Source organism: Ambystoma mexicanum, chromosome 6p, assembly GCF_040938575.1.
Source record: "Ambystoma mexicanum isolate Mex_15411 chromosome 6p, UKY_AmexF1_1, whole genome shotgun sequence".
Lineage (NCBI taxonomy): Eukaryota > Metazoa > Chordata > Amphibia > Caudata > Ambystomatidae > Ambystoma > Ambystoma mexicanum.
In genome coordinates this window covers 599,031,773-599,054,996 of record NC_090935.1, presented here as the reverse complement: position 1 = coordinate 599,054,996, position 23,224 = coordinate 599,031,773, and the positions used below count along the sequence as shown (strand labels likewise).

Below are 23,224 nucleotides of genomic sequence, written 5' to 3'. Positions count from 1 at the left end.
AAGGAAGCAGCGACTGAGCCCACGCAGCGATGCACGCACTCCATCTGCGGGGTGCTGAGGGTGAACCTGGCCAGTGCCGCGCAACATACAAAGGCAAGGATCTACTGGTGGGCGGTGGCCCACCGGGGCCTGAGGACGGAGCGGGGGAGCAGGTAGCTCCCAGCAACAAGCCAGCAAAAAATACGGCTGTCACACAGAAGCAGCCGGCAAGGGCTCCTACATGACAGAGGAGAGCCTCAACATCAGCTGCGAGCGTTTCTCCTTCCGCCGCCCAGTAGGCTGCGAAAAGGCCCACAGGAAGATAGAACAGGACCCCCTGCTCGCACAACTAAAAGCGTATCTCTTATATCCAGAAAGCAACAAGTGGGGCGCACAAGACTGTGGCCGTGGGAGTAGAGCCGCGGCCCAGCCATAGCAGCCCAATGTGAGCAGAGGGGCTCTGTGGGCAAGCAGGCGAGCCTCCAACAACCATCCAGGAAGATAACAAGGTGACAGCCTCTGCGGGCCCAAGGGGGCCACCGCAACCCAGTGTGCAACAGCACCGCACAAGGCATCCCCAGCAGCATCCCCAGCGTGTTCACCCCACCTGCCACAGGGTAGCCCACACAGGCTACCCTGCAGTCCAGCATATGAGGAGCTCCTGCCCAAAAGCAGGCCTGAACCTCGAATGCACGGCATGGAGGGAGCGCTACACGGCTCAGCCGTGCCAATCTCGCAACTAACGTTCCAAGGCTGCACCAAAGGAGACATTGGGGGGCCACCATAAGCCACCCCATGCTGGGGGATCTCCCCCCATGGCCTGCACGAGAACAGTGGAGTAGTCGAGTAGGGGGGCCTTGCCCCACCCCCCACACTGACCCCCCTCTTCCTCCTTTTCCCTCGCTACCCCCCTCTGCATCAACGAGACCCGCGCTAACTGGACACGGCAAGCAGGTAGGGGGAATGTGAGGCATCCCAACCCCAGTTTACCAGGAACACCAGGGCCACAAACCCCAAGCAGGACCAGGACTACAAGCAGGACCAGGAACACAAGAGCCCCAAGCCAAAAGACAGAGCCAAAAGGAATAGCAGGGCAGGCACACAACTCCGGAGGCCGTGGGAGTCCTAGGCACACTCAGGCACTGGTCAGAAGCCCATAGAAAACCTAACCGCATCACCCTTGCTCAGCCTCAACCTCTCTAACCAGGATGGCCAAACAGAAGCTCTCAAAATCAGTGGATATTGCCAGCATGCTCGTGGGGCGCCCAAGCCCTATCACCAGAGAGATCCCTGGGCCAATGGGCCATGAAGGACGACATACAGGCCCTGTTAGCAGACATCAAGTTGGAATTCTGGAGCTGCATGACGGACGTGTGACTAAGATAGAAGGGCTGGATAACCAAATGGAAGAAGTGGAGCACAGAGTCAGTGAAACGGAGGACCAGGACTTAGAGAACAGGGCCCGCAAGAATAACATTCGAATCAGAGGTGTTCCAGCTTCAATCCCGTACCAGGCCCTGCCGGCCTACATCAGCGACCTCTTCCAAATCCTCCTCCCTGACTCCGACAAGTCCCAATCTTACTGGACAGCACCCACAGACTGCGGAATCGAAGGGGCTCCCCAGCAGCGGTTTTGCTGGAAGTGATCACGCAGGTCCATTTCTTTTCTACGAAGCAAGGAATCATGACTGCAAGTCGCAGCCAGGGGGACTTAACTTATCAAGGGTCCTCACTGCAAATCTTTCAGGACCTAGCAGCCACCACATTCCAGAGGCGCAGAGCTCTCAAGCCCCTAGCAACCTTCCTCCAAGACTAGATAAGTAAGTACCGTTGGCTCTTCCCAGCATCTCTCCAGTTCTCATTTGAAGGCCAATCATGTATAATTAACTTGCTGAAGGAGGCAGGAGGTATTCTGGGGGAGGGGGAACGCGACACCAGATGAAGACTTAATGAGCGCGTTTCATGAGTGGGAACGGGAAGCGACCTCGAAATTGCAGCAAAACATTAGGATGAAGAGACCCAAAGGAGGGAAGCCACCAAGCCAGTTAAAGCAGGTATAGCCCCCTCGCCACCTCTGGAGGCAAGCCTTCCATGACGAGGGAATCAGTACAAAGTAACCTGTTCTCCGTGCCAGAACTCATCCTCGAGGCTGGGGCGTTCCACGATATGCCCCAGCCGAGTGTAAGGATACACACTCTGGCCCAAGGACCCATGGGCCCAGTTTGACTCTGTTTTCGTTTTTGTTGGCTGTTGGTTCTTTTCGTTCCCGAGTCATGTTCGAGACCAGACTGAAAAAGTTAAAACCCTGGTTGCGGCAGAAATGGACATGCATCACAGTCATAGAAGGCAGAAACCCGCTGACCACCCCTCTACCCGACCCCTCTGATAGCTAAGGGGAGGCTACAGTAGGCTCCACCACCGCACCTGAAACTGTGTGATGTTTCATTGAATGCCGGGGGCCTAAACGCCTCATAGAAACGGCACCTAAGGTACCTTCACAACTCAATGGTTTTCCTCCAGGAGATGCACCTGCTTTCAACAGACTTCCCACGACTGCGAGACAGAGCCTTCCCGAAACAATATCTGGCATCTGGAGATAACAAGAGAGGTGGCACAGCGATCCTATAAGCAAAAGGCACATCATTTAGGGAACAAGAGGTCCTGCAGAGCCCCGGGGGAAGATACAGTGTGGTGAAAAGGGAGCTATTTGGCCAATTGGCACACCCTAATCTCAGTCTACGCTCCAAACGAGGGACAGGAAACATTCTTCACAGAGCAGGAATCGACGATTCTCCCCTTCTTCGAAGACCAGGTGGTTTAGCGGGGTCCCAAACCCTTTAATGGGCAAGTCCAATCAGCCCTCACACAAAGACTTCAAGAATGCCCTGAACCTATGCCACCTACGCAGGTCTTTAGGGGTCATAGATAGATGGAGGGTCCTTCATCCTGAAGCTATAGACTTCTCGTTCTTCTCTCACGTCCACCGCACCTCCGCGTGGATTGATATGCTCCTGGCCAGCCCACAACTACTTTCCTTTACTTATGAGGTGGAAATAGGCACAAAGGTTCTCTCCGTTCATGCTCTGATAATCTTAACAGCTCGAGTCTTTGATCCTGATCCCCCCAACAAGACCCCAGTGGTCCCTCTATGAGCCAATGCTACACGACATGGTGGTATGAGATGCCATAACCGCAGCTATTCACAACTATTTTAAGGAGAACCCGCCGGATCTCACCTCCACAGCGACTAGATGGGACGCCATGCAAGCGGTGGTCAAAGGGGAACTGATCGCCCAAGCAGTGGCATATAGGAAACAGCATAGCAAGATGAAAGAACAGCTGGAGGGGAAAATCGGGCAGCTGAGAATAACCTCAGGAAAGGGTGGCCGCCTAAAGCAGCCAAATTCCTTCAAATTGCCTGCACCAAATTAGAGGCACACTACGTGGAAGATACAGCCCAGGGCCTGATCAGAACAAAGCAAAGCTACTACGCAAATGGCAACAAAGCCAACACGTTTTTTGTCAGCAACCGTGCGAAAGCACGAAGGTAAAATCTCATCACAGCCTTAAGGGACCCCGAGAGCGCAACCCTGTACGGGGAAGAGGCAAAGCTGCAGCTAGCAACAACCCAGCTTACCAAAACAATGACGGCCTCACCTCGGCTACCAATGCAACAGGAGCATTACGTAGGACAGGCCAAGCTCCCCCACATCTCAGTAGCAGATAGGACCACCCTGGATCTCCTGATCACAGCCAGAGAGGTAGAAGCCATGATCAAAGCCCTGAAACCAAGAGCTCCAGGCCCCAATGGCTTCCCGACCAAATTCTTCACATTCTTCAGACGCTTCCTCTTGGGTCCGCTAACGGAACTCTTCAACTCCTTTCGCGAAACATGCACCATAACCCCGGCATTACATGAGTCCACCACGATAATGCTTGTGAAGCCTGGAAAAGACCCAAAAGACTGGTCCTCGTACAGCCCATTTTGCTACTCAACGTAGATGCAAACATCTACTCCAAAGTGCTGGTGAACAGAGTGGCGACAGTGCTTCCAACCATCATCAATCTGGACCAGACAGGCTTCATCAGGGGGAGAGTACGGGGGACAACATTCAGCGGGCCCTCAAGCTCATTGAAGTTGCAACCCAAGAACAACAAGAACTAGCAGTATTAACCCTGGACGCTACAAAAGCCTTTGATCTAATAGACTGGGCCTTCATGCGGCTCTCCCTGGAAGCCTCCCAGTTTGGCCCAATATTCCGCAAGATGCTACTGGCCAACTACCAAGCTCCGAAAACGTCTCTAAGATTGAACCAAAAGCTTTAGGCCCTGATTCCACTCTCTGGCGGGACGAGGCAGGGCTGCCCGCTCTCCCTGTTACTCTTCGCCCTCGTGATGGACCCATTCGCACAGAGAATCCACACAAATTACAATATAACAGGGATGGAACTATAGGGGGAACAATTTAAGATATCTCTATAATCAGATGGCATGATGCTCTCTCTTGCAAACAGCCAAACTTCCCTCCCAGCTACCTTGGCTGAGCTGGAAGCATTTGAACAGGTAGCAGGCTTTGCGGTCAATTTCACCAAGTAAGAGGCGCTGGGGATAAACCTCACCAACTAACTTATAAATAACCTCTGAGTAACTTGCCCATTGACATGGAGCACCACGTCTTCATTGTACCTGGGGGTACACATTGTAGCGAACCCAAACCAACTATATGCAGCAAACTTTCCCGCCCTGTTCAAGGAACTGGAGGCTTAGTTCAAGGGATGGGAGGGCCAGGAACTCTCTTTGTTGGGAAGAGTCGCAGCATGTAAAATGAACCTTTTGCCCAGATTCCTGTACCTGTGCTTGACGATACCTGTCCAACTCCCCAAACAACCCCTCATGCAGTTACAGAAGCAACTATCTTAGTTCATATGGAAAGGGGGCAGAGCCAGGATCCCGCTAAAGGTAATGACCGGAGTGGCTAAATGGGGAGGGATGCGGCTACCCAATCTCCATAATTACTACATATAAGCCCAACTAATGAACTTTGCCTTTGTCAAGAGTGCAAACCCCCCAAGGTGGACACGCATCGAACCAGCCAAGAGCTCCCCCCGCTAAGCTCCCTGCTACACATATCGGGCAGGACACGCCGCCTCTGGCCGGCAATTTTAACCTCTGCCAGAGCCACCCTGAAATCTCGGGTCTGGGCACTACCAAAAAAGAAGCTCCCCAAAGGACCAGGCTGGTTTCTCCCAGTCCTCCAGAACCCAGACTTTTCCCCAGGCATGGAAATAGCAAACTTTGGGGATTGGGCCTGCGGGGTCTCCGAACTCTCTCTCTCAGCTGTTTGAGAATGGCGCCCCGCTTACCTTCGAGGATTGCAAGAGCCATTTTTCCTTAGCGGAGATGGATAGGTTCACATATGCCCAAATCCGACTCTGGATCCCTCAGCCAGCTGTTAGACAAGGGGTCACGAGGGAGCTCCACTCCATAGAACACGCACTAAAGGAGCGCCTGAGCCATGGCTGATCACCAAGCTCTATAAATTATTACAAGACAACATGCTGACAGCTAGGCCCACATACATTGAAGCCAATCTAGCGCACTCGATAGACGATTAACATGGGTGGACATTTGGACTAGAAACAACTCCCCCTTCAGATGCATTACCAATAAGAAATGTGTACTCAAACTCCTCCACCAGTGGTACTATCCCCCGGAGCGTCTGCACCATTTCCAGAGGTCCCTGGACCCGACCTGCTGGAGGCAGGCGCCCGCGGGCCCTTCTTCCACATGTGGTAGGAGTGTCCAAAGGCACTGACTTTCTGGGAGGAGGCGCTACAAACCATTGAAGAAATAACTTGATGCTAATTGCCAGTGAACCCAGGGGTGATCCTGCTGGGAGTGGCATGTCGGAGTGCTACTCAAAGGCGGGAACTATCGCTAAATTACTCTCACAGCTGCTCCTGGCGGCAAAGATAACCTTAGCCCGCAAATGGAAAACACAGAAGGGCCCCCTCCTGCCCCTATGGTGGATCAAGGTTTGGGAGATCTTAGTGGCCGAAAAAGTCACGGCAGCGAAAGACGGGGTGCTACACCGCTTCACAGACTGCTGGGCCCCTATTGTGGAATACAACTAGTTCCTGACACTGACTTTCCAACCACAGCTGGCGAGATGCTTCCTAAGGCAGTAGAGGCCCCCTCCTCCATGCCAGAGGGGCCGCAGGGGACAGGAGACTCGGGGGAGATGACCTGGCCAAAGTGGGGGGAAGGGTGAGGGGGCCCAACCCAGGACAGTTAGCATTGCTTACGTATCTGTCTTCTTCTATAACATGTATGTATTTTGCTGCAACCGGTCGTAAATAAAGTTGTTAAAAAAAAGAATGCCCTCCATTCCGGCCAACTGAGGTTACCTCACCTTTGCAGCCATGCCACCTTTTCTTCCAGCGCAGAATGTGAAATCTGTAACTAATGCAAATACAAACTTCTGATTTGCAGTTCCAGATTTGCCAACATACTGTATTTTCAAACTTTGATAATATAATATGGATCTGCGTGAAATTACCAAATGGAAAAGTCTGAGTCCCAAAAGTGTTTGTATTTTTTTCCCCCAATTTGTTCGCATATATATATGTGGGGGGAGACCCCCCACTGTCCCCCACCTTACCCCTATACATTAGTATTAACTTTACCCCCCCCCCACATATATATACGAACAAATAGGGGTCGGACGTTTGGCCTTCAGACTTTTTGCCCTCGGTCATTTTGTCCTATTTCTATAATATTCTATGCTTTGCCTGTCTAAAAGTTGCTTATGGAATTTTATTTCCATGTTAAACTAACCAGAGTTGAGTGATAAAATGTCCTGGCTTGTGTCCATTTGATGGATGGACTATAGCCAATGGTGACATCAGCGGCCAACCCACCCACCCAAAAAGATGAAAATGACTGGACCACAGGGTTACTTTTCACAACTTTATTCTTGACCTCTTCCATATGTATAACAGGCATTGATGTTGCCACGGTGGCTGTGAGAAATTCAAATGTGCCACCAGATGTTCTTTGCCAGTCAACTTTAGATATGTTGGAGTGCTGTCGCATTGCACCCGTGGACTCCAGGTCCCACCCTTGTGGGATACATACATCTGCTGCCCATGGATGCCAAAAGCATCATCAACCTGCAAGTCGCATCTGTCTATCCTAGTGGATTCCCATGCACACCTGTAAAGTTAGTTGGCCTTAACTATGTGTGTTTTGTGTCACATTAGCACAAAAAGAAATGCATTTGCCTCTCACTGAGCCTCAACTAGTCCTCTCTTGCTGCAACCTTCCATTGCCTTGGTTCGTCACCCTTGACACTACAGGTTGAGGAGAGCTACTCCCTAACTGGTCTCCTGAAAGGGGTTTGCCTTTTATTTGCCCCTATGAGACCAGGCCCTCTTGCACTTGGGGATGCTGGTTGGTGAGCCATGAAAAAGGTCTCCCTAACTACAACACAGCGCTGAACCCGTGAGCCCAACTCGGCTGCAGTAAAGCAACAGAGGCCAAGAAGTCTACACACAGCAACTATATAATCAATCAGCCAGGCGCAAACCTTGGCATTCAAAGCGATCCCTGCCAGGTTATAGCTGTCAACAAACTGCCCTGCTTCTCTGTACGTGGGGGTTCTTGCCGGAAGCCCCCTTGCCTCCATTGGCCCTGAAGGGCACGCTTCCCGGGTTCATCTTCCGGGACTCATGGCACAGTGGTTGGCACGTGCGTGTCTGTTTCCAATGTAGTATGGTTCCTTGAAAAGCTCTGTTTCCTAGTCGCTGCCATCTGCTGCGTGTAACCGCTGTCCATTGCTCCTTGCAGGGCGTGCAATTCCGTGTTCACGGCGCTGGATCACTGCCAAGAAGCCATAGAAATCACGAGCGAGGACCACGTCATCCAGGTACGGAAAGCGCATCGTTTGTCCATGAGCATACTTCACGTCACGTGGCTTTCTGTATCATTTCAGGAGAGATGTGAACAATTAAACAGTAGCTGCCGCCAAGTGTCGAATACCATATACTGCTTTCCATTAAGTGTTCATAGTGTATCATAACCCAAAGGGCGATCCCTAAAAATGACCTCATACAAATGCCCCGCCCCTTTGCTCCAGATGTCTCGGTGTAAACATGCCTCTGGTAAATGTCATCCCAAGAGGGCAGTACATGCTGTAATTCTCCTTACTGCAGGACACTGAGTGACTCTGACAGTGATAGGGGGCCCGGCATGTCCTCAACAAGAAGTGGACTGCTCCAGCAATAACAGCTGTGTGCACACTGTACCGCTGCACTGTCATGTCACGTTACTGGGTCGTGTTATAGCGCAGCACTTGTCATTTGCATCACCTCTTGGCACTTCAGGGCCTGCAAGTAAGAGTATAGCGTTGCGGGGGCGTAGAGCAGGGGTCTATGGAGCAGAGGGAGGCAGGCAGAGGATGCTAATAGGTCAGTTACTGCAGCAAAGCAGCCTAAGAGTTACCTGTACCTGATGGCAGGGCTGAGATGGGCTCTGTGTGCAGTGATGTATTCCTTGGTGCGTGTAACCGGTTGCCTCTTTTCGAGGTGGTGCACGGGTTTGGCGAGGTGTCAAGGGTCACTAGACGATCGTGTAGAAGTGTGTGGGTGCTGGTGAACATAGGAGGTTGAGACTAAGATATTACATAACAGGGATTTAGACAGAAGCTAGCAACTTTTTTTTTTAAATTAAATTTATTTTCAATTTTAACAATACAACAATACATTAAAAACATCAAGGTAATACAAAAATAAACTATATACAAGATTAGAAATCACTGAACACAAATTCCACCCCACCCCCCAATCGTAGAATTCACATCCGAACATATTCAATTGTCATTTTCAGTATATTGAAAACTTGAAGGCTCATCTTCTCTGTCAATTTCCCAGCCAGGTATAAAGACAGTAGGCCTGCGCTTCCACTCTAGTTGGTCTACTCTGTCTGTGCCATGGCTTATTGTTCTGGTAACTACATGCATCCACCAACTTTTCTATGGAAAATTATTTGCTTCAATGGCTCCTGATTCCACCACTTCCAGGCGAGTTTGTTCGGTAAAGACCTTCCTCAAAGCCATCCTTAGAAAAGGGAAACTGTCAAGTATAATATACTTTCAGTTATATCTTCCATAGGCGACACCAAAATGGCGCCACACCCATCCTCAACAAGTGGCTATATCTCCTGCTCTCATCTGGAGCAACTACCCTAGAAATATAGTTTTGTTTTCACAATCATGTATATACACCTCTGCTTAGCCTTATACTATAGTCTTATATACAGTAAGAGCCATAGCATTGCCCCTCGCATGCTGACTGCGTCGGGTGCGACACATCCGTGTTATGCTTTTCACCCCACTTAAATAACCTTTTGACAGTATTGCAACAAAAAGTTGTGCTGTTTGGAAGTTGTGTCTAGTTAAACTATATCAGTGATTGGTTCAGGAACAATAGCTGTACCATGGCTTTAGTGAATGAGGAAACCCTCATTTTGGGGTTACACCTCCCCACCCCCACTTTGCCGGGATGTTTCCAATTACAAAGCCCGTTTTTGCCCACATAGCTTCACTCGCACAGGTTTTAACAATCTCCAACCGGCCATTGCTCATTCCCCAAAATCAAAGCTAAATATACAAAACATTTCCTTCTAAACTGGAAGTTTTATTTATTTTGATTAGTTTACCATTTTTGTATATATAGCGCACCCTGATCCAAAGGGAGCAGGCAATGTACACATACAAAGTGCAAAAATATTCAAATAATAAAATACTGCAATTAGTATTAAAACATTTGTGTTGCTTAATAAAAAGCAATAATCCTACTATATATTAAAGGGCCAGATGTATGTTTGTCCAAAGCTGTCCTGCCCACTTCACCTATTATCCCCGCTAGAGGGAGCTGTTGCCTTACGCATACAACAATACGTCTTCAAGTTCTCATTTCAACAATGATAACATACAAAGAGCTGCAGAAAAGGCCCAAGACCGGGATAACACGTTAACAGCATACTTCAATTTGCATACACTAAGAAAATATATACATTTAAAAAAACATATAAACAGAAAATCATTTGATTAAGCACTATTTCTCTAACAAAATATATATACATTTTTGAATGTACTTATGTACTATGTAATTATTCACTGTAATATTTCTGGTTATGTATTATATCAATATTATTCATGTACATTTTAAACTTTATTTGACTTCAATTTACTTTCTTTATGATCTCATGTCTACTTCGAATCATGCTGCTGCACGTGAATTGTACCACTCTGACATCCCTCAACATTATATATTTGAGTTCAAAACCTGTAAGTGGAATCCAAGACAATGAGGAGCAGATACAATAATTGGACGAATGTACTATGTTGAACTTTCGATGGATTCTGTGAGATTTTGTTTGAGCTTACTACTCCACCACTTAAAAGGAGCAAGAACCTTTATTAAAAAATGTTTTTCTATTAACATGAATTATGTTAAAATACACCACATAATATATTTGCAATCTGAACATGTCTTTATTTACGTACATTAACCTGTGTACACAGGCTTTTTCACTTGTATAATATAAACAAATCATTTAATGCACATTAAAAATTAGGCTAGTGGAGCTGAAAACATTTGTCTTAAGAGCCTTTCTAAACTCCAGAAGAAATGGAAGAAGGCGGATCACATAGGCAAGAGCATTCCAAGTGTGCTGGGCAGCAGCTGAGAAGTCTTTATAGGAAACATTGCAATGTCCAAATCTGGGATAGGATATCAAGAATTAGTACCCGACACGCCGCGTCCGCGGGAAACACTAAACATGGATTGGCTCGTTTCTGCACACTTTTTTTTTTTAAGGCAACCTTGGAAAGGGAGATGGGGCCACACGTAGCCCCTTCTCCCTTTCCAAGGTGGCCTTTTTTATTTTTATTGTTTTCCTATTCATTAGTACGGAACAAGTTGGCTCAAAATGGCACCCTATTGCTCTGTACTAATGAAGCAGTACACGTTTCTAGTGTTCCTAGAACCAACGTGTACTGGGACGAAACCTTTTCAAACGGCAAAAGAAATGCTGCTTGAAAAGGTTTTGTCAGCCATTAGTGTTCCGGGGCTGCAAACTTGGGAAAACTAGTATCTTGAGCCTGCAGACCCCGGAATACTAATGGCAATAACCGCCTCGCCGGTGGGCCATTACCACTCGGGCCTGTAACTTCAGGCCCCAGGTGCATTACCATTGGTGGGAAGGCCTGCGGCTCTGCGGTTATTGCCAAGGTAAAACAGATTGTCACTTTTCTTTATTCTAGAACCTCCAAAGATAGACAAGCAAGATAGGGGGAAGACTCAGGGACCGCAACCTTATAAGTAATGTAGCAGTTCTTGAGTAGAGTGCAAAAGTGACTAGAAAGCTAGTGATAAGAAATTAAACTAGCTGGAATACGCTCAAACCTCTAAACACCAGAGATCAAATAGGCTGCTGAATGTTAAACATCTTTTAGTGGAGCCGAAAAATTGTCAGGAAGGCCCAAAAAACAGAGTTGCCACCAACAAAGCGAGATAGAATTAATGCTTGGAGAGTGGCTCAGATGTTTGAGGGTGAAATAAATGGTTTTATCTTTCGAAGAAGAGACAACTGGAAAAAAGCATGATTGAAAAAGATGAGAGATTTGAGATTTAATATAGAGTCAAGTATGAAACCAAGAGATTTAACAGGGGACACCAGGTCAGAGCTTACCCCAAGTGGGGCAAGCCACTCCTGAAAAGTTTCTGGATTTTCTTAGGAGGGGATAGCAAAAGGAATTCAGAATTTGAAGAATTTAGTTTAAACAAGAGTAGGGATATCCAGTCCTCAATAGCACAGAGGCTTTCTCCCAGGCCTGCAATGTTAGTTGGAGAAGACACTTTAAGATAGATCTGTGCATCCTCTTCATAGTGGTGAATCCTTAGAAGCATCTCAGACACCAAATATCCCTGAGATTCCATGGAGATGTTAAACAGCATGATTGACAATATCAAGCCTTTGAGAACACCACAGCAGACTGACAGGGGCTCCAACCTTGCAGAGCCCACCTGAACGAACTGTGTTCAACATGACAGATAAGAAGCAGACACGGGCAGGATAGAACCACCCACGTCCAGATGTGAAGACAAGATATTTATCAGTACCTCTTGGCTGACAGGGTCGCATGCTGCTTAGACATCAAGGAAGTCTAATAGACTGGTACATCAGGAATCTAGCTTAGGAATGACACTGTCCAACACCTGAAGTGTATCTGACTTAGTGCCATATCCAGGACAAAAGCCAAATTGATAGTCCAGAAGAGATGGTATTTGGGTAAATATTGGGAAAATTTGAAGAGCGGGGCATTTTTCAAGAAATGGCCGACTGGTGATCAGACCATAGTTGCCATAATCAGTGGAGTCTAATACAGGCCTTTCCAATAACGGAAGCATCTGTTCACTTCCAAACACCTTTGGTACAAGAAGCATTCACCAAGGGATGCCGGAAAGAAGAGATTATCAAAGGAATAGAATTAACAAAATGGGTAGGCAGAGGATCATCTGAGTAGGATGTGCCTTTCATTGAAGACAGAATTTTTAGGAAACCCCAATTCAGGAAGGGAAGAAAAAGTGTTCCAGATTGAGACAGTGCAGAAATGAACAGGAGGGTGAACAGATTTAGATTGACTAACTGGGTGGAGGCAATCATTTTCACAAAAAAAAAATACAATGTGTGACCTATGTTAAAGAAAAAAACATTTCACTCACCATAAGGGGACGAGAGAATCAACAGCAGCCAAAGCCTCCCTATAATTTCAACGGCCGAAGGTTTGAGGCATAATGATGATGGTATGCCTCCACAAACATAGTGGTGGGGAAGCAATACATGGGTTTCCTCTGATCCCCTACTTGAGTTCTTGACAAAGCAGGGCAAGGCCAGCCTTGTATAGACAGACGGGGTATGGAGAAGGAAATACTGAATGGCAAGGACTCTGGTCGGAATGCACATTCCAGGCAAACCAAAGTGAATGTAAAAATGAATATGGGACTCCAAAAAGAACCAACATGACACTTGAATAGAAATCAACCCAACGTTTAGCGACACGTTTGCATAATAGAACAAGGAATAACACTGGAACAGAGTGGACACGTTTGTATCCATATGCATCAATGATAGAAACAGTGAGTGGGTTTTCTCTTGTACTTCACTGTACAATGTCAAAGGTACGGAGGAGCCTAGGCTGTCTTTTAACTTGATATCCCGTTTTATCGGTTTAAACAAGGTTTTTCATCATAATTACACTTTTTATACAATTTATACAACTCCTGCACTAGCCTCCCACCTCTCAACTACGGGGGAGCACTGAATACAAATGAGGAGCTTTTTTGAGTCTCGAAGGGAAGTGATTTTTAAATAAGCAATTCAAGACAGACTAAACTAAATTACAGTTCATATGCACTCTTGAAAGGGTAACACAGTGCTTAAATATACACTAAACAGTCCCAAACACAAGGGGAACTCTCTACAATACCCACAACAGTTCTCAGAACATCTGAAATATGAGCATACAGAAATCTGGTCACAAAGGGAGGGCCTCTAGATGTGGTTGGAGGTACTGTAATTCCACTAAATCACAGAAATACGTCACACAATGGGAGTCAATAGAAAAGTGAGTGCAACACTGCCTATTAACAGTGGAGGTTCATGGACTAAGGTCCCTCCCATACTCTCCTCCTTCCCTCCCATTGCACCGTATGAGGTCTCTAAAGTAGTCCGTTCTGTGAAAGTCTCCTCCAAACAGGTGCTCCCCTGCTCTTCCAGAACTATCAAGGACAACATCTCCTCTCTCGCCCCTGCCTTGGCTGACTTCTATAACCATTCCTTTGCACTGGCTCTTTCCCACAGCTCCTCAAGCACACCCTTGTGCACCTTCTCCTAAAAAGGCTGTCTGCAGACCCTTCCTGCTCGGCTAACTATTGCCCTATCTCCATCACCCCTTACTTGGACAATCTCCTAGAGAAGTTGGTCATCCCCCAACTTACCTACCACACTGAATCTGCTGGCGGTCTCCACGACCACCAGTCTGGCTTCAGAGTATCCATAGGAATGGAAACTGATCTCCTGAACACCGATGATGACTTCTTTCAAACCTGGATTCCAACTCTCTGTCTGTTCTGATCCTTCTCAATCAATCATACCATCCTCATAAAATGGCTCTGTGATACCATTGGCATCACTGGCATAGCTGACCTCATTCCTCTCTCACCGACCTCCCCAAGTACAACTGACCCTTTCCTCTCCTCCACCTCACTCTCTACCTGCGGCATCCCTCAGGGCTCTATCCTATCACCAGGGCTCTTCAATATCTACCCTGCCCCTCTGGGCCACTTTATCTCCACCTTCTCTCCCCACTTCCAGTGCTATGCGGATGACACACAGCTCTCCTTTAAGCTTCCCTCTTCTACCTCCTCTTCCTCCACTCTCATACTTGACTGCCTGACTGCTAGTCAGGCTTGGTGTGCTGCTGATCTCTGCCTTAATACCAGTAAGACTGAGATCTTTTGCATTGGGATGCCTGCTCCCAACTTCCATCCCACTCTCTGGCCACCCTCCTTGGGCCCCCACCCTCTCACCCTCTTGTGAGGCAAAACATCTCGGGGTCAGCTTCGACTCCTCTCCCTCCTTCTCCCCTCACATAACGGACCTTGCCAAGAAGTCAAACTTTCAGCTCCACCTCCTCAGAGGCATTCTCCATTTTCTCACATTCCCCTAGAAGCTCCATGTCTCCACAGCTCTTGTTCTCTCTAGGCTGGGCTATTGCAACAACCTAAGCCACTTCCCTCCCTTCACCCTCTTCAATTAATCCAGAATAGGGCTGCGAGACTTGGTCTCAAGCACAGAGACCACATCTCTCCAGCCCTAAAATCTCTCCACTGGCTCCCATAGGATGCAAGGATCAAATTCCAAACGCTCTGCATCATCCACAAGGCTTTTTGGGGCCTGGAACCCAGCTACATCCAACTTTCTCTCTCTAAATAGCTCCCTACTAGAGTCCTTTGGTCCTCTAGCTCCAACTCCCTGCTGATCAGAGGTTTTGCCAATCAGAGAGTGGGTCGGGGGTAGGTCTCTTTCTTCGACATGAGCACCCCCTGGAACGGCCTTCCTGCCCCTCTCAGACTTGAACCAGATCTCCTTAAGTTCCGGAAGCTTCTCAAGACTTTCCTTTTCTCCTCTTCCTTCCCTCTCCCCCTCCCAGGCTAATGTTCCCCCTGTCGTTGCGACTGGGCCCTGGTCCCTTAGGAGTCTTTCAGGGGCCAGGCCCTCCTCTACCAGTCTACCCCAGCACACCAATGCGGCACTTGCCCTCAGGCACCAGGGTCGGACTGGGACAAGAAATAAGCCCGGTCACCCAAAAAAAAGTGGGCCGCCCCTCGCCTCAAAAAAGTGTCCCGCCCCTCGTCTCACAACCCTTGACCTCTGATGACATCACCAGAAGTGATGTCAATTGACCCCACCCCAAAGTGACATCCCGGGAAGCGATGAAACACAATCTTTCACCCCTTGACAAAACAGTAAGTGGCTTCAAATAGCATTGTGCCTAAGTACACTAAATTACTGTGAATCCAAGCAGACGTCCAAGGACAAATGATAATATGTTATTGTATAGCACTTACGCTTAAGCTCTTTTTTTATAGAACAAATATGCATACAATATCACCCAACATGTGGTGGTACTCATTTACCGACCTAAGAAGGATGAAAGACTTTTTAAAAAAAATAAAATGTTTTTTTCAATTTGTATTTCTTCCAAACCAGCCCAGGCATGGCCAGAAACTGGCCCAAGTCTCCAGGGACGATTTCAGCCCGGCCACAGGTTTCCCCTTGTACTCCCCTTCCTTCAGCTCCCATCAGCCCCTAGGGCCCCTCCTTCCTGCACTCCCCCTCTCCCTCTCTCCTTTACCCCAGCCGCCAGCCCTTCCGCCCTGTCCTACCCACCAGCCCCACAATAATTGTTGCTGCACTTGCACGGCCTGAATGTCACAAGGCCTAGTAAGACCGTTTATTGTGGAGTGTGAGGGAGTGTTCCTGGTGTGGAGCCCTAGCAGTTTACTGGAGTTGGAGTGTGTTTCCTCACTGTCTATTTTGCTGGGCGGAGCTCTCTATCACTTCTACAAAAACTTCATTCAGACGCGGAGTGTCACGGAGTGTGAGGGAGTGTTCCTCGTTTTCGTGGTGGCCGTGGCTGGACTGCTGCAGATCCCAGGACTGCTGTGGAACCCAGGTCCGGAGAGGGAGATCGGCAGCAGTATTGGACTTGGCGCTGCCTCTCCATGTTGTGCAGAAAGAAAAGGAAAGGTGTGTGACCCTGGTCGGGGCCCTGCAAGTAAGTGACTGCCTCCTGGGATCGAGTGACAATGCTAATAATGCTAACAATGCTAGCGATACATTAAATCAAATACGGTTTAAGTTTGGGGGTAAGACTGTAGCCCAAAGCCCGAAGACGCGCATGAGCACGAGTGAGAGGCACGAGGAGGGCGTGGGGATTGCTTCACATAGAAACTGTTGTGCTATTTTATGCGAAGACAAACTTAACGGTTTGGAAAAAATAGGCGCTGCTTACTGCGGGTAGTTTCCGCAGAACCCGCACGGCGCCCCCTGCCTGTGTCAGGGAGAGGGCTCCGCGATTGTAGACCTCGCAGGCACGGCTCGTTCTCCAGTGCAGCGGGCTAGCGAAGAGGCGGGGGGTCACACATCTGAGGATGAATTCACTAAGGCTGGGCGTGTGGATGCCCAAATAATAAAAGTAACACTCTGGAACTTCAACTTCAAACGCAAGGCTCAATTACACCTACCCTGTAGAGCTGTCTGTCCGTGGCAAGATTATTCTCATGTAGTGAGTTGCCGAGCAGCGGTGTGAGCCTTCCCCTTCTCTTGAACAGGCCCCGTGATGAACGGACAGTGGGTGAATGCTGTACGCACTCGCAGCAGAGGAGTTGTGCGAAAAGAGAAGCGGATGTGCTGCAGGGGTTAGAATCTAACGCTGACAGAATCATCCCTCCAGCGTTTGAAATAGATATCCCCGAATGTGGAAGAAAAACAAATAGGAAGGAAATAAATGGGAACGAAAATGAAAGTCTTGTAGAAACCAATAAAGATGCTAACACAAATCCAACTATTATGGAAGAGGAGGTCTTTGGGGCGCCTGAGCAAGAAATTGTATCTATACAATTGAAAAGCCCAGGAATATTGGAAAACCGTAGAGATTCATTGGCAGTTGCAGACAAACTGTTAATTGATCTGATTGCAATAAATGGACACTTGGGAGAAAAAAAGACAAGGGAAAGATAGAAGAAATGGAGGTTCCCTGTGTGAGCCCAGACAGGAAAGAAAAAGAGCGGACACGTGTACTAATCCATGTTATTCACAAACAACTCCTTTAAAAGAGGATCATCCCTTAACAAGAAGGAGAATGGAATACAGCCCAAATCCAACCTTAACATGCTCACAGAAAAGAACTGTGACGCAAAACTGCCACGAGAGGACCCATAGAACCCCGATTAGGACTGTAAGAAAAGAAGCAGTAGAATCTCACTAGTCGTCAGATTCCTCAGAAGAATCTACCACGAACTCCTCTTTTATTCAAAGAGAATTCCCCAAAGTAAGGAGCCTGAAAGAAAGGAAGACTCAGAAAAAGCCTTGCCCGCTTTTGGAGGCACTAAGGGAAAAGAAAGTAAATACGGCGCAGAATCTTGCAGAAAAGATTGCAAATGATCTAAGACCATACTTAATGTCAGCAATAGGAATTTCGTTGGCGCCTTTAACAAAGCTATATGAGCAGCTTCATGAAACACAAAAAGATCAAAACACCCTAATGGCCCTCATGTTTTCAAAATGAAGAAAATGGAAATGGATACTGTTGTATGGGAGCTTGAAATAAAAAATGAGAAACAAAAAAACGAGGAGGCAAATAGAACGATCAAAGAGCAGTTAAAAAACAATGCTGAGGAAAAGAGACTATTTGCTGAATTAGCAAGAGAGGCAATGTCAATCTTGAAACAAACAAAATCCTCGGATAGCGCCACAAAAAAATGGAAAAAAAGAACAAGAGGATCTACCCCACACGGAAGTCGTCAATCCGAGTGTGGAAGGAGGTGAGAAAATTGTAAGTGAATTGGTGAGAGCTACGGAATGTACCCAAGAGCCCTCCGAAATATGAGGGCCCATGGCCCCAAGACCAACAAATGGAAAAGAATGTGACCAAGAGGTAAACCAGGGCAAACTAGTGGTAGACTTAACGAAGGATCTTGACCAACAAATCCTCACTCGGAAACAAACCTCTTCAAGAGACATATGTACTGAGGAGACTGCAATTGCCTCGACGTCTAAAACGACAGATGGAGAAATAATGGACCCCAATCAACTCTCTAAAGAAGGGGACAAAGAGGCAGCTAAATCAGGTGAAGTATATGGAATCTTTGAAAAGGGAAAGAAAAATGAACTGCCAGTGCAAGTAGGAATGAAGAAGGGAAAGAGTAAAAAGAAAACAAAGAACATGGTGCATAATAAGAACAAAAACACAACGTCAAGAGGGTCGTGTAAGTTCTTAAGGAACCTAAAAGCGCTGAATGTGACAATACTTACTGATCCAGTTGGAAATCGAGAGGCAATAAATGCAGAAGTGCAGAAGAAAAGAAACAGTAATGTAAAGTCCCCACTGAGGGTTGAAGAAACTCAGGGGCCAATGAACGACAACGAAGAAGGAATAACTGCAGAGGAGTTATTGAACTTCTCAACATATGATACCGATGAAGGAGAGCCCTTAGATCAGAGCGATAAAATACTGGATGCTGAAGCAGAGACAATGGAGGATTCCGACATAGAAGAAATTCGACCTCCAAAAAAATTGAATAAAATAAAAAAAGATGGGGCAATAGCAAAAAGAAGCTGTGTCTTCGTCTCGCCCGTAAAGAATACCATAAAACTACAGTCTTTGGAAATGGGTCGGAAAGCATCAACGGTAAGATTCATGACAATTGAGGAAAAGAGAAAAAAAAGTCTGAACATAGAAGTGAGGCGAGAACCACAAGAGCAATTGAAATCTGCTGCTATAAAAGACAACAAAAAAGGATTGAACAATTGCATGAGGAAGAAAATGGACAAAAAGAAAGCAATTATAGGCATGGAACGGAAAAGAAAAAAAGGAGACCGAATGATCACTCTCTGCCCAGTACCACTACTATAATACTTGAACGAAGCAGCTTGAAGAACGATGGGTTGGTCTTGAACAGGTACAACATCATGCAATTACTATACCACATTCCTCACCTCACCTGAGTTTCCACGAATGACGTGAAGATAGTTGAATTCGTGGATGTGGAAATATTGGATAAGGTTTGGATTCATTTATATTCAAATATTATAAAGGAAATACTACTAGAGAGTAGGTCTGAGATGCAGTGTCTGGGATTCTACATACGAGAGGAGAACGATCTTGAGGGCAGATTGAGAGCGAAAGTCCCCAAAATAGCAGGTGCTGATAGTAACAGAGAAAGTGCTAAAGAGAAGAAAGGGAAGAAGCCTGAAAATGAAGAGAAATACAAAAGTAAGCTTGATGATTCACTGCCTGATGATCTTAGTCCAAAGAAACGTATAAAGATAACATTTGCAGTGAACAGGCAAGAAGAAAGTCCGTCTAACAGTGGAATAGTGACAGCTGAAGAAGGAGGATCTGATAAAGATTGGTCATGGCTTTCAAGCGCTCTTCATCCACCAAGACAAAGCTAACAATCGAGGGACGAAAGCCCTAGAATAGCCTGAGGGTCCTGGAATACAAGGGGGCACGTTCATTTATTTGGTAAACCTTGGACAGAATTGCTGGCACTTGATATTACATGCTTACAAGAGACCTGGATGGTGAACGTGCCAAGTGTGGAAGGGTATGAGATCACTTTCAATCCAGCAATAAGGAATCAAAAAGGACGACCGATGGCCGGTCTTCTGACCCTTGTGAAAAGAGGCAAGTGTCTTTCCATCAAGAAAGCGACAAACATTAACTCTCATTTACAGCTGACTTCAATAAAATGTGAAGAGGAAGGTGGAGCAAGCAATTCGACCTTCCGTATACTGAATATGTATTGGCATCACCAGCAAGTAGGAGGAGTTGACTTCATAGATAAAATATGCGACATCCTTGACGATCTAAAAATACAGAATCCAGGAGATGAGATAATAATATGCGGAGATCTAAATATGGACCTGTTACAAGAGAAAGGATCGAAACATGTAAAGAATGGTCACAAAAACAATAAACGTGACCTGGCGATTACATGGATTGAGGAAATGGAGATCCAACAGATGAGCATGCTAAATGGCTGCACAAAAGGGGGCATTCCCCCAAAATCAACTTGGGAGAGAGGACCTCTAAACTCTATACTGGATTATTTTTATGTAAGTGAGTCGCTAGTATTGAAAATACAAAGTTTAAAAGTATTAAGATCTCGAAAAAGTGATCACAATCTCGTTAAGATATGCTGGGAGACAAAACAACTAGAAAAGTGCAAAAAATGGACTCCCTTAATAGAAATAATTCCTAGTCAAAATAGAGTAAGATTGAATAACAAAAACATCCAAGACACCATCGAAACAGTGAAAGAACAAGACCAAAACCAGTCGTACTTGGAATATGATACACTTTTCCAGAAGTACTCAAAAAAATATAATACCGGTGGGAAGACCTGCTCCAAACTTCATGGTTTTGATCCAAACAAAGTAAAGAAAAAGAGAGAATTGAGACACAAAATAAGAGCTCTCGGGAGGCTCTCCTCAAGTGAGGTAAGGGATAAGAAGAAAAATTAAAACTGCAATATAAGAACTGGATCAGAAGCCACAGATCCATAATGCAACAACAAGATGCAGAAAAAATAATGACAACACTGGCTAATAAAAATGTGGGAGATTTTTGGAACCTAATCAACAACGTAGGCGCTCCACAAGGGGCGTTAATAACAAACATGGTCCAAGAACAACAATGGATTCTACATTACTCTAAGCTCTTTGAAAGACAAATGATCCAGAAAAAGGAAGTGATGGCTCCCCCTTCAAGTTGGGAATTTGAAATTTCTAAAGAGGAGATATTGGCAATAATAAAAAACATCAGCTCCTCGCGAGCACCAGGGCCCAATGGGATATCAAACAAAATGCTGAAAGAACATCCGGAAGAATGGGCGGAATTTTGTAACGACAGAAGGGAAAATTCCGAATACCTGGAAGTCCGCCATTATAGTTCCCATCTATAAAAAAGGGGAAAGATCTGATCCCAAGAACTACAGGCCTATAGCCCTGCTTAATGTGATAGGGAAAATATTCGCCACACATTTATTACATCAATTAACCTTATGGATCAATGAAGCAGGGGCCTTTGACCGAAGACAGACAGGCTTTGTAAGGGGGGTGGGTTGTGGATTGAATATCTTAATATTAAATTTGTTAAAGATGAATCTATAAGGACCGGAAGAAAAATCTATGCGGCTTTCGTGGATTTATCCCATGCATTTGATGGGGTAGATAGTGATCTGCTATGGGAAAAGATGGATAAGCTAAATTGCCCCTCGAGCCTTTTACTAGCAATCAAAGATCTCCACTCAAACACAAAGGTCAGGATCCGACTAGACAGAATTGGAACCTTAACGAAACAGATCGACACATCAAGAGGTGTAAAACAAGGTTGCCCACTAGGATCTACCTTGTTCAAACTATTAATTGCAGATGTGGGAGAAGTTCTGGAAGATGTTGCAGCATTTCCGCCGAAAATAAACGGAAATCACATAAGCTGGCTAATATACGCTGACGATATTGTCTTATTGGACTTAACTCCAATAGGGCTTCAGCGAAAGTTAACAGCACTTGCGGAATATATAAAGCTGAATGGGCTGGAAATTAATGCTAAAAAAACAGAAATTGTACAGCTATCAGACTTAAAAGGGCAGAGACAACCAAAGAAAGGCCGACCAAGTTGGACGCTGGAAAACGAGATAGTTCAGTGTGCAACCCAGGTTACATACTTGAGGGTACAAATAAGTGCTAGCATAACAGACGAACCGATGGTGAAGAAAATAAAAATAAAATGTAAGGCCCTTTCAGTGCAAGGGGCATTGCTTCATAAAAAATATGGCAAATTCTCCTACCAGCCAATAATAAACTTTTATAAAGCAAAAGTAATTCCTGCTCTAATTCATGGAGCTGAGGCAACGTTCGCTTGTCCTTACATCTTATGGTCCCAATGTGAAAACATGTTGTGGAGGAGGATCTTGCAAGTTCCGCAAGGTACACCAAATGCTTGTATTAAATACGAGCTGGGCCTATTATCAATCAATGCGAGAGTTCAATGGAATACCTTATCGATCTACAGGAAGATCATGGAAAAAGAATGTGCTCCGCAATTTGAAATACTAAGTCCAAATACAAGGAACAATCCAAAAGAAGTTTTCGAGATTTGGAAGAAGAACTGCGAAAATATTCTGGTCCAACTGGATTCGACAAAGGAGACTCTTGAACGAAATCCCAACGCAGTAAAAAACAAATTATAGGAGACCAATTGGATCAATACGGTCGACCAGAGGGCAACCCATATATGGATGAAAGACTACGCATGGGAAAGTAAGGCATTAAATGTGATACCCAACTATCTAAAAAAGTTTCCCTATCCGAGGAAAAGAACATTTTCTTAAAACTAAGGTTGAACTTATTCCACACTTCCGAGATTAAAAATATGAGAAAAAGAAAAGGAGAGGCAATAGAAATGAATTGTCGTTATTGCAAGAAGGTACCAGAGACAATAAGACATCTGATAATCTCGTGTCCAGATTTACAAGAAATGAGAACGAAATTTCTGGGCACGGAGTTTTCAAAGTTCTCTACGTACAGTGAAGAAGAGTGGTGGAAAAAAATCCATGACGGGGAGGATGGAAAATTGACCTTCGCAATAACATTCTTTTTGGACGAGCTAGACTCACAGTTGATGAACTCGAAAAACTAAAATTGGAAGAGGAGAGAAAGATGTGTTTTTCTTTTTTAAAAAGTTTGTAATAAGCTGATTTAAATAAAAAAAGAAAAAAGAATTGCTGTTTTTTTCCCACTGACCCCCCGCACCTCTGTTGTCTTGTGGTGCCTGGAAACACTTGTGTATGGGCACCATACGAACGACCAATAAATACAAAAATAAACA

The 23,224-nt window shown here is 46.0% G+C and overlaps 1 protein-coding gene across 2 annotated transcripts in view; it reads left to right on the top strand.

Annotated features, from left to right (window-relative positions):
* Nucleotides 1-23,224, top strand: part of PDE8B (phosphodiesterase 8B) — a 1,197,077-nt gene that overhangs the window by 590,824 nt on the left and 583,029 nt on the right. For both annotated transcript variants that reach the window (XM_069627430.1, XM_069627431.1), the window contains one exon: nucleotides 7,828-7,906. In XM_069627430.1, coding sequence (XP_069483531.1) covers nucleotides 7,828-7,906 — 79 coding nt within the window. The remainder of the gene's footprint in view (nucleotides 1-7,827; nucleotides 7,907-23,224) is intronic.